We start from the raw sequence: 11,746 nt of genomic DNA, 5'->3' as shown, positions 1-11,746 counted from the left end.
GGATAATAACAGTGCTTGCAACACTAAGAAAGCCACTGTCTATCTATGCATGTTTATTTTTCTTTCACCACTCTTCCAGATGAAGATGAGTTATTTGCCTTTTAAAATCAGGTTTTACTGATATTCGTATGTGGGACACTGTATACAGATATCAAAAGAAATAAAAATTAAGGAATGCACCTCACTCTACACTTGGAGATTACTTTTCAAGGGCCACAGAGGAATAGTAAACCAGTTAGTACTAAGGAACTGTGCAGTCGACAAACAGAAATTAGGCAGAAGAAAATTGGTAAAAAGCAATAGTAAACAATAACCTAGGCATAAACTTTTAAAGATCTTTAAGTATCCTCCTGCTCTTACTGAAACCTCAACAGGAGGTCAATCTTACTGACCTTCTGCACCTTTCTGATTCCGACACAGGTCACTAGTTCACTTGATGCCAGGTCTGGAGTCTGACACCTTACTATGTTAAACAATAACTTACATTAAAAGTGTGTTCAGGATGGAGACAGCTCTCATGGCAAGGTTGTTTCATGCACTTTGGCATTAGAATCCAACCAGAAGCAAAGTCCAATCCAAACTCATCTGAAAGCCTCCCACTGATACCAGCTGAACTAAACAAATACAATTTGAATACGATACAAAGGTTAGGCACTGCAAAGCAGCAAACACCGGGATATTTTAGAAAGAAGATTTTAATTTTTGGAAGAAACAGGTTTTCTGAAATACAGAATCAGAACATAAAGACTAAGTAATTTATTAGTCATAGCTTTCATTATGGAGAGATGGTTCCTACAGCAAAAGTATAGAAAAATAATTTGAATTCAAGTCTAGAAGACCTGCAACTTTTCATATGCAAAAAAATAAATCCAACTAGTCATAGAAAAGTGGTTGATAAGGATGGAGAACAGGGCTGTGCATCTGAATAGCCATTATTATATACATTCCAAACTTAAATGAGCATATTTCCTCAGCCTCATAAAAATAGTTTGTCCATGAAAAATACCAATATGTAATACATTTAATACAATTTATACTTGAACTTAAAGATCTCAGATTATGGAATAATAAGCTAAAATCAAACGAATTGCCTTTTCAACTCTTCTTGTATATAACAAAACTCTGTGTATACAGTGTGCATGCATGTATGTGTATACATGCACAGAAAGAAAGAGGTGTATAGAGATTTGCTGAAAAATTCTCCAAGATCATCTGATTTCATTGCAAACCACAGCATAGAGACTTTCTGGGATCCTTCTAACACAGGCTGTTCTACAAAAAATAATGTTGACTGGTATAACCACATATCTACAAGAGGCTTTTGCTATTATGAATTTAATTATCAATTTATTTTTCCCATCTAGATTTCATTTTTCTAAGAAGTAAATGCTGCTTTGGTAAGATTCCGTACTGTCACGATAAAATAAATGTGAAGATATTGGGGAAAGCCTTGAAAGTATGATTTAATTTTGATAATTAGTAAGTAATAAAGATACCAACAAGTTTTAAGCAGCAACAGATTTAAAAGACTATGTTCTGACTTATTTTCTTCACCAACAAGCATTTCGAGCAAGAAACTAAAATGAAGAGGTTAAATTTCTCTGCCTGCCATCACTGTGACACTTTAAGCCACCAAAGTCACAGTTGGCACTGAAAGAACAGTGGCATCAGCAGAGACCTCCCTCCTTGCAGGACATAAATTGCATTGGGACACCCTGCCAACACTGCCTTGGAAAGGCCTGTGATCTGCAGTGTCTGGTGTGTGGTGCTTCCGACGGGTCTTCTCCGAATGTGTCGGATTCTCTGTGGTCCTTGCAGTTGTAGACTGCTCTTGATTTTTCATGGCTCCTTTATTTTTAGATCTGAAGCTGTTATGCTGCTGTCTTCTGTGCTCAGACCTGGCGCCGCTCTTTGTATTTTGATCTGCCTCATTACTGGCACCTTGTGCCTTGAGAGATCCATTGAGCCGCATGTTTTGGTGCTGTGGGTTGAATCTTCGTCTCTGGCTAGAAGGCCCATTCTACCCAGGAAGAAATTGGATAACTGTTAGGTTATTTGAATCCTTCCAACACGACAGGAAATATAGCAATTAGAATTAACAGTGTAACTAGGAGAAGTAAGACACTATACACTTTTGACTGTTACAGTTCTCTCCTTATTACACTTAAAAACTGAACTATGAGTACCATGTTACATCTGAGTAGCCTGAAAATATAGATGGCAGGTTCACAACTGATGCCAAATTAAAGTCTGCCATGATTCAAGAGAATACAGAAAAAACAGACAGCTCAAGAGCAGCTGTTGAGGAAAGGATTCTGTGGGTTGTAGTCAACAGAAATTGCATATGAGGGTGCCTTGGAAACCAAAAGGACCAACACTGTTACATGTGACAGGACCAAAGGGAACAGCATGAAGCTGAGGTTTAGGTTGGATATTAGGCAAATGTTCTTCACCCAGAGTGTGGCTGGTCATTGGAACAGGCTCCTCAGGGCAGTGGTCCCAGCACCAAGCCTGACAGAGTTCAAGAAGCCTTTGGACAATGCTCTCAGGCACACGATGTGACTCCTGGAGATGGTCCTGTGCAGGGCTCGAGTTGGGCTTCAGTGATCCTTGTGTGTCCCTTTCAACTTGGGGTACTCTACGATTCTCTGAGCAGTTAAGAAGTGCTGAAGAACTTGACACTGACTGATTTTTTTCCAAAATCATGAAAATACCTTTCCTAGTAAAGTGTTGTGAAAATACTACAGTAAGACTGCAGGAAGAACAGAAATTAATATGTAAACTAAAGTCAAGTGAACCATCCACATTGTGGAACAGATGTCCATTGTGATATCTTGTTCAGAGGATGCTCTGACCTTTACTAGGAAGTGGCTGAACTACACTTTATTTGCATGCCTGCCAGGGCAGCTGATTCCATGTATGTACTGACACTATGTAATGCTCTTTTGTTTCCCTTCAGGCGTCTACTTGATCCTAAAATCCCTTCTGGGACAAAATTCAGAGCAACTTCAGCGACAGCTTTACCTAAGAACAACAGTAGAAGGACATTCTAAGGTGCTCATATAACAAAATAGCTTCCAATATAGGACAATACTATAAGCTGTGTCACAGAGCTTCTGAAATAACATGCTTTTAAACCCAGCAGGATTCTACTTTTAAAATGTATCTAATAATTGTGCTTCAACAGCACATCAGCTGACCATTTGGTAAGTATCAGGACTAAATGTTTCTCCATCACAGCACATAGGGCAGTTAGCTATTATGGAGGGTTTTTCTTTTTCAGTCTATTAACTGCCACTAGTCACTTCTGAACACCTGACAGCCGTCTTTGCTCATATGGCATTTCTGGTATTTCCACTCCGAATGCTCACGCTGACTTGAAAATGAAACTGGAAAATATATGCTTGCATATTTTCAAAAATTAATTATTAAATATAAAGACTGCAAACCAGTACTTGATTTTGTATTAACAACTTTCAATGCTGCATATTTTCCTGAAATTTCTTAAGTAATTTAGTTTAGTTCATAACTGGTTTCTTACCTGCTTATTTGTTGGAATTCCTTGAGAAGATTCTGTAGGATTGGAAGAAAGATGACTTTGTACTTTAATGCTGGCTGTTTTATTATCAGAGTTCTTGGCATTACTAGAGGACTTTCGTGTGTGTGTGTTTTGCTTGCCAGTTGTTGCATGAGAGGTCATTGAAGACAGCACTAAACTGCATGGTGTCCTTGAGGAATAGTTGTTCTTTGGGTGAGAAACTATAAAAGGAAAAGATTATGTGTTATCAGTTAAATGATCAACATCTAAACATAGGAATGTATTAGTATTCTGCTTACACTTAATTTTGGAAGCATTGTTCCAGCCTCACTTTAAATAATGAAGTAAGCTAGACAACTTGGGTTGGAGTTAGGCCATAGTGTTTTACTTCTGTAAAATGGCCTCATTGTGAAGCACTTCTGGAGACAGAAGAGCCAATGTGATGGCACTGCACTAAAACTGGAAGGAGCCTGGCAGAAGGCCAAGCTTTCGTCATCCAAGAGAATTTTTCAAAATTCCTGGCACCTATTGGTTTTCTTGTCAACTTTTAATCAGTTGAGCTGAACATGTGCTGCCAGGACCACTCCATGCACTGCTTGTCCTATCAATAATGCCCCTGTAACAAGAGTCTTCATGCAACAAAGGAAGAAATGTGGGAAGTGATATGCCAGTAACTCTCTTGACTGCTTGAGGTCAAAGGAATTTGTGTCTGCAGACATCACAGATTAAATTCTATTCCAAATTACTCTCTGATCATGGAACCATGGCTGTCATTGCTGTCTACATATGTACTACCTACAACACAGGCAACAGTCATGAAAGCTGCCCTAGAATGTCTAAACATTTTTAAGATGAAGAAAAAAATAGTCTAGTGCCTGTTGCTTATCCCTCTCTATGGAGATGGGTAAAAAAGGTTCTTCTGTACCATGAATATCTATAAAAACTGGAACTGAATGTAATGCAGTAATCAACTTCATGTAGACCATGGCAGTCAGCACCATCAGGAACCACTACTGCTCATCTCAGTATATTCCTACTCCCTACTTCTTAATATTTTGACATTGCCTGATTTACTAAGCACTGTCATGTCTGGATGTGAAATGCACCAAAAAAATCCTTATTCTTCTCTGCATTTCCACAGGCTCTTAAAGTTGTTTCTGTGAAATAGCCCCCAAGCAGTCTCAAAGAGATGCTGAGGCTAACAAAGTTCTTGATCTTAATTTTTCTGATTATGGAATTTTTCTGTTTCCTTCTGGTACAGATGACAAAACTGAGGTTCACTTCAGAGAGACGGCTGCTGTTTTATCCAAGAGGTACTTCTATTTTTTCACTTTTAGTACAGAGAAAGAAGGTAAGGAAAAATTTTAGTAACTGAGCATCATCTGTTAGATTATTCGAGGATCTTACTTGTAACAACATCAGCTACTTCTACTAGGTGCCCTCTTCAGCAAAACAATGCAATGATCTGCACAATGAACTGAATTTTCTCTCTGAAGCTCACTGAGGCCAGCTGTCACTGAATTCTACTGCTCTCTAGACTGCTGCACATGCAAACCCATATAAAGACTCAGGTGCTTTTCACAAAAATCTATTTTTAACAAAAAAGATGTACAAGGAAAGGATATAACTTGCCACTGGGCATTCTGGCTATATGTTAGTCCAATTATTTTTGTTTCTTCCTGGCCTTCATTGTGAGTGTATGCTGTCTACCCTCTCCTCATGCTAGAACATGCCTTGCTTTGCACAAGCTCTGTGGGTTTGGTTATCGCTTTTGTTAAAGCCCTCAACAGTGGCTGTTCTTAGCTATAGGCCTCATATAACCTCTGAGTGGTATTTGCAGCTCCTAGCAGGGTATGGGCCTCACTGTGAGATACTCCTAACAGAAACATCTTTTGCACTGAAAAGCTCTTGTCAAAGACATCCAACATCATGAGTTGCTCATCTAAAGTCACTGAGGGCAGGTAAGAACTAAGTTCTTCAGACAGTCAGTGCACTATCAGTCATTTCTAGGATGACACTGCTCCCCTACTCTTTTGACTTCACTGACCCAATTTGAACAGGCCTGCATCAAACTACGCTTATGTAATGCTTTACTGAAATGAGGTATAAATAATTAACTTGCTGAATTAACTGCAGCTGGAAGTTATTTAGGAAAGTAGTTCAATGAGTTTAAAAAAAAAGTCTATGGTTGTATCAATAGCAGCTGTGGTATTATTAGTCAGGATAATCTCTATAGAATTTTCAATCTCTTATGCTTCAGGGTATGAGATAGGGTCTACGAGGTGACTGTAAACAATTAGATGCATTACTGGGAAGTTTATGCCTTCTTTTGAAACATCCTGAGTTGGCTTCAGCGACAGAGAGGATATAGGGTTAGATGTATTTTCAAAGTGTTCTGCAAAAGCAATTCTTATGGTCTACTGAGTTAAACTGGTTATGCCTCCAAGCAGTCAGTTCTTTAACTGTGCAGTCACAAGATCATATTGGCAGATTGTGTAGTATTTTCTCCTTTTTCTGTTTTGAGTAACTACTTGAAAGCATTTATCATTTTCCTTCCACCAAGATGCACTAGTTCAGTACTGTTTTAACAGTTTTCTCCTGGATAATGGTACTGATGGGATACGATGGGACAGGGTAACATTTTGGACAAAGCATTACAGCATTTACTTCTTTAGGCAGAGGGAAAAAAGCATGACAAAGATGACAAATAGGCAATCTCTTATTTTGCAAAAGGGACATGATACTAGAAGCAAAAAATGAACCTAAATTTCCAAGCAGAAGGGTAGATGATTTGAAAAGAGGAGCCTGGAGAAAAGGAGGCTGAAGGGAGACTTTATCGCCCTCTACAACTACCTAAAAGGAAATGGTAGCAAGGTGGGATCAGTCTCTTCTCCCAGGTTACAAGGGACAGGATGAGAGGAAATAGTCTCCAGTTTCACCAGGGGAGGTTTAGATCAGACATTAGGTAAGATTTTATCATGGAGAGGGTTGTTAAGCATTGGAAGCGTTCAAAAAACATATGGATGTGGCAACTGACGACATAGTTTAGTGGTGAACATGGTGGTTGACTGGGGAACTTTGTGATCTTAGAGGTCTTTTCCAACCTTAATTATGCTATGATTTGAGACTCCATTTATCTCCTGAAAAATTCAGTGAATAACCCAGTGAACACTGTTATAAAGCTGGGGAGTTACTTCCTAGCAGGAGAGATCTGAATTGGCCTCACAACACTATGCTCCCACAGAGAAGCTTCCTATTGACTATTTACTTATAAATTACTGAATTTGCATATTCCCCAGAGCTGACTTTTATTTCCACTTGGAAATCCTGTTTAGATTGAAAGCTCCAACTGATCTGAGTAATACCTGTAGATGCCTGACAAAGTGGGCAGTGCACACCTGCAGATGGAGTGTGCAGCACAGGCACAGGGAGTCGAACATGTCGCACACTGTAAAGGTGACCTGTGTGTGTTCAGCGAGCCTCCTGCATCCAGAGACACCACTCACGGTGGGCTTCCTGCACCCCCCCCAGGCAGCACAGGTGCCTTTAGTTCTGCTGAACAGGTAAGTGGAACACTGTGTTCTGAGAAATTCCATGTGAGAAATCACCAGCACTTACTTTCTCCACAGAGCTGAATTTGGGTCTTCAGCTGTTCTGTATCACAGGAAAATCGGGCAGACCTGCCCAGCTCTTCGTCGTATTTCCGTTCACTCACAAAGTGCTGCAAAATAAGACATGTTAACAGTGATCTACATTATGAGCAAAAGACTATATGGATGGTAAAGGAAACAACTGATCCTAAGTTCACTGTAAGGCTCATCAAACTCTTGACCCTGCCCTGTACATGGGATTTTTATGCAGAACCAAATATTTTCCCGTCCTTACCAAATTACATGTCTCACAGCCCAGTGGGAGATGATCACTCCCACACTTGGGAAGTGGGTCATTTCCTCAGAGAATATGTGTTTGGTCACTGAATCTGAGGCTATCAGGTTTACTTGTTAACTGAGTCTTACAAATGATACACAAACAGCAAAACTCCCCACTGCTACACTGATGAGACAGATTACATTTCTCTGTACATCATCTGTACATTGCCCAGAGGTGCTATAATGCTTTAAGAAGCTATGCTTTCCATATGGAAAGCTAGTTACTCGTTGGCCTATAGCAGGACTGAACAGCCTGGGCATGTTAACGTGACAGCTCTTTCTTGGCTGTTCTGCAAACAGCTAAAATACCCAAGCAGAAGTAAATGCCTGACCTTAATTTCAGCCCTGAGTTCAGACAGTTGTGCTTCAGCCATCTGACTGGCGAGGTCCGTCAGTCTCTTCAGCTCCTCAGCTTTCTTCTGCCGAGCAGTCAGGATTTCCACTGCCAAATACCAATAGTCAGTCATTAATGCTAGGAAGGTAAACTGCTCTGGAATTTATCAGTCTTTAGGCATTAACACTGTACATCACACGTGAGACAAATACATGGACCCTTGACTTCAATTGGACTTCCAACATGCAGCTTGCACAGATTAAGTCAATCAGCATATTTAACTGAATTGCCTGATGTTGAAAAAGACCTGGAAACGGGATAGCTGTCGGAAAACCAAAGTTAAATCAATCCTTCAACATTTAGACAAACAGGGGTAAAGGCATATTGCTTTGAGTTTTCCAGTGCTTTAGTTTTAATCACAAAATCAGGGAGTCTTCCATGGAGACATGGAAAGAAGCATTACATTAAGTCACCAGCCTGTTTCTGAAGACACGCTATATTTTATCTACACAGGGCTATTTCACTTCCTTTGTATACAGTTTACATTAAAATCATTGGCATCGCAATTTTGCTTTCACACGCAGAATATACACCGTTGCCATTTCAACTGCAAAGCAGTATTGAAGGTCAACAGTCTTTATGAAAAAGTACTAAATATTCTTTACTGCCTGTCTTGTATATTTTATATAAGGAAGAGGTGAACAGTTATATTCTTATAGGGAAAGATTAACCATGAACCACAGAGCAATGATCTAGTAACATACAAGATAATAAGATAATACCACATTACAATTTTGGTGGAAAATGAAATATATGCAAACTCTATTACCTACATGGTGACTCAGTGTAAAAGCAACAATTGATTAACTGGCTGTTGGGATCAGTACTTATGGCAGAGAGGAAATACAGCACTTAAACATAAAATAAAAACAATCATAGTCCTTTGCCTAGACCATACACATACAGTCAGGGTGAGCAGTAGTTGTAAACTATTCTAAGGCCACAGACTCCATTACAGCTGTGGAGATTTTGGCTGCTTTGCCTTCTTTTGCCACAGATTTCTACAGCAGACTTGGCAAGTCATGTAACCAGCTTACACTTTGTAATGCCATTTTTAAAGTTGGAATTAATGATATTTCACAGCCAGCTTGTTTCTCAACCCATTATCATTTATTTAATCAGATGGCACCTTCTTTTAAAGTACCATAGAATCTTAAATAGTTTGGGTTGGAAGGGATCTTTAAAGGTCTCTAGTCCAACCCCCCTGCAATGAGCATGGTCATCTTGAACAGACTGGGTTGCTCAGAGCCTGACCTTGAATGTTTCCAGGGGTGAGGCATCTCCCACCCCTCTGGGAAACCTGTTCCAGTGTTTCACTGAGTACAACATGGTCCAGCAGGCACAGGGAGACTCAGCTGCACCTCTGCAGCTATCTGGGAGCAAACAAACCACATGATGGGGGAGTGTGTGTCACACAGGATAGGGAAGGCAGTGGGTGGCTACAGTTCCTTTAGCCCTGTTGGCAAATCTGTGCCTACATTATTACTTATGCTAAGAGCAGGTGTGTATCTATGTCTCTAGATGATCTTTTAATTTTGTTTTTGTGGAATACGGTCTACGAGAATAAGAAACTTTTATCAGATTAAATGAGCCAGTTTACTAGCTGGTTTCCTTTGTCCAAGAGTTCTGATTTATTGCTTATTCTAGGTAATACTAATATTGTTCCTCCCCAAGATCAGCATCCTCTTTGCTGAAGTGTCTGCCCAAAACATGATCTCATCTGATAGTAGCACTCATCTCCACATGAGGTGCCAGCCAAATACCCATTTTTTTTAAAAACTGAAATGATCATATTTGGAATTTTTCCTAGCGTTGACAGTAAGATTACCCACTGTAAAACAGTCCTCCAGTGCAGCAAAGAGATATGAAAATAAATAATATTATTTATCTCTTGGTTCGCATGTTACAGTCCTATAACAACTTTCTGCCTAAGTTTTTGAAGGCACTTTACAGCCTACAACAGCCTTGAGAGACAGCAGAAACCACACTGTTAGAAACAGGTACAGAGGCCATCCACTCTTATGCAGGGAGCTGGCATGAAAACAAGGAAACAGAACATGTCGTGCAAATGCAGCACTTTGCATGTCTGTAGATGAGAATTAGGTTTACTTTCTACAAAAATTACTATTAAACCTGGCCAAGATTAATGAAAGGGCCCTATAATACCATCAGCCCTGGACAGTGGATTTCCAAAATGTGGTTTTGTTTATGCATTTAGGGGTTAGATCCTCAGCTGCTGATCGATGGGAATTCTCCCATTGGTTTTCCTGGGAGTGAGTGCATGCCCTGTAGCTGATTATGGCTATCTGGTCTCTGCAGGCAACCAAAAAGTTGCTGATATGTATCCATCCACAATTCCTCCCCAGAATAACAATGAAGTTCAAATCCACATCTATCTCATGTTATTCCTAGAAAAATTAGCATATGAAATTCAAGACAGAAACTAATGCTAATCTTTGCTGTAACAACTCTTACCTTTTAATTTCCACAGATACACAGCTGCAAGAAACTTAGGTAGCATCAGAGAGGATTTAGAGTATTTTTTTTAAATAAAAATTTAACTAGTATACATTTGTAAACTAAGTGAGAGTTCCAAATGCAAATGAAGCATTCAAGAATGTTACCTGTATTTGTAACCCTCGTTGGAAGGTCTTTAAATTCACAAATCAATAAAAGGATTGTATGCATACATAGCAGTGATATTTTCATCTGCCAGACAAAGTATCATTCTAACAATGCTTTGGTTACTCTTCAGTTTCTTGTTTAGCAATCCTTATTGAAACTCTTGATTGAAACTCTGGGGGTAAATACAAATACCATATACCAGATGGAATATAAACAGATATTGTGGTATCATGTGGTATACATGGCTCATCTTGCCTTTTTTTTTTCCAAATCAGCATGTATATACATGAAAATCTATGCAAAAAACAGAGACAACATGAAAGCGTGGAATCAGATCAACTCCTACAGATTATTAAGAAAACAGATTGCAGTAAACATATCTTTTTTTATTTTTTTAATTGTTCTAATTCACAAGCTTGATTACTACCCTTTAAAGCTATGAAAGGCACACAATAACATATGCCCCATGTAACTTCCAGTATTCTAATTCATATATGTAATATAAGCAAGCAAACAGTGATTGAAAATTGAAAATGAAGTAATCAACAAACCATAGAAATGAAAAAAAAAAAGGAGTGGTCAAAAAGCTCTGGTAGGTAAGCAGAAGGAATAAATAATTTAAATCTTACTTCATATGAACTTTTAGTTCACCTTAATTTCATAATATTGAAACTTTGATGCATAATCCCTATAGACAGGAACTACCCTGGAACACCAAAGCCTTATTTGACTGTATATACACACAATGAAAGATGAGGGAATGCTGCTAACCAAATTTATGTACTGTGTAATTTTCTGCCAAACAAAACTGTTCCCATGGCTATTCCAAAAGTTCCCTGTGTATTTTTTTTACTTACTGGCTTCTTCTTTAACTTTATCAATTTCTGCCATTAATGACACTTCTTTGTCTACGATGCTAAAAAAGGAAAAAAAAGAAAGAAAAAAACCATAATTTAATCCATGCTAGGACTCCATCAAAATTAAAAGCTGTAACTACACATACACTTCAGACCTTAATTATGGGCAGTTTTGAAATGGATAAGACTTAAAAAATTGAAACCGAAGAAACATCTAGGTAAGCTGACTACAAAAAGGTTAGTGATGATCAGTGTATGCTGATTTACACAAACATCTCACTGGCTTGCTCACGTGTCTGCACAGATGTGGAAGTCACTCTGATTTACCTCTTCAGCACTGTCTCAGCACAGAAACCCTCAAATGACCAAGTGGTCTGTTTCCTAATTAAGCCACATACACCAT

The 11,746-nt window shown here is 38.9% G+C and overlaps 1 protein-coding gene across 1 annotated transcript in view; it reads right to left on the bottom strand.

The window, feature by feature from the left end:
• Nucleotides 1-677: 677 nt before the first annotated feature.
• Nucleotides 678-11,746, bottom strand: part of SPATS2L (spermatogenesis associated serine rich 2 like) — a 37,402-nt gene continuing 26,333 nt past the window's right edge. The window contains exons 6-10 of the mRNA XM_039387492.1: nt 11,344-11,402; nt 7,800-7,909; nt 7,157-7,259; nt 3,542-3,759; nt 678-2,020 (exon numbers count right to left, since the gene is read on the bottom strand). Of these exons, the coding sequence (XP_039243426.1) occupies nt 1,625-2,020; nt 3,542-3,759; nt 7,157-7,259; nt 7,800-7,909; nt 11,344-11,402 (886 nt within the window). The 3' untranslated portion in view covers nt 678-1,624. The remainder of the gene's footprint in view (nt 2,021-3,541; nt 3,760-7,156; nt 7,260-7,799; nt 7,910-11,343; nt 11,403-11,746) is intronic.

Source organism: Pipra filicauda, unplaced genomic scaffold (genome assembly GCF_003945595.2).
Source record: "Pipra filicauda isolate LSUMZ 115617 unplaced genomic scaffold, ASM394559v2 scaffold569_size315192_pilon, whole genome shotgun sequence".
NCBI lineage: Eukaryota > Metazoa > Chordata > Aves > Passeriformes > Pipridae > Pipra > Pipra filicauda.
The sequence above is the reverse complement of the archived record's forward strand: the minus strand, read 5'-3'. Positions and strand labels throughout refer to the sequence as shown.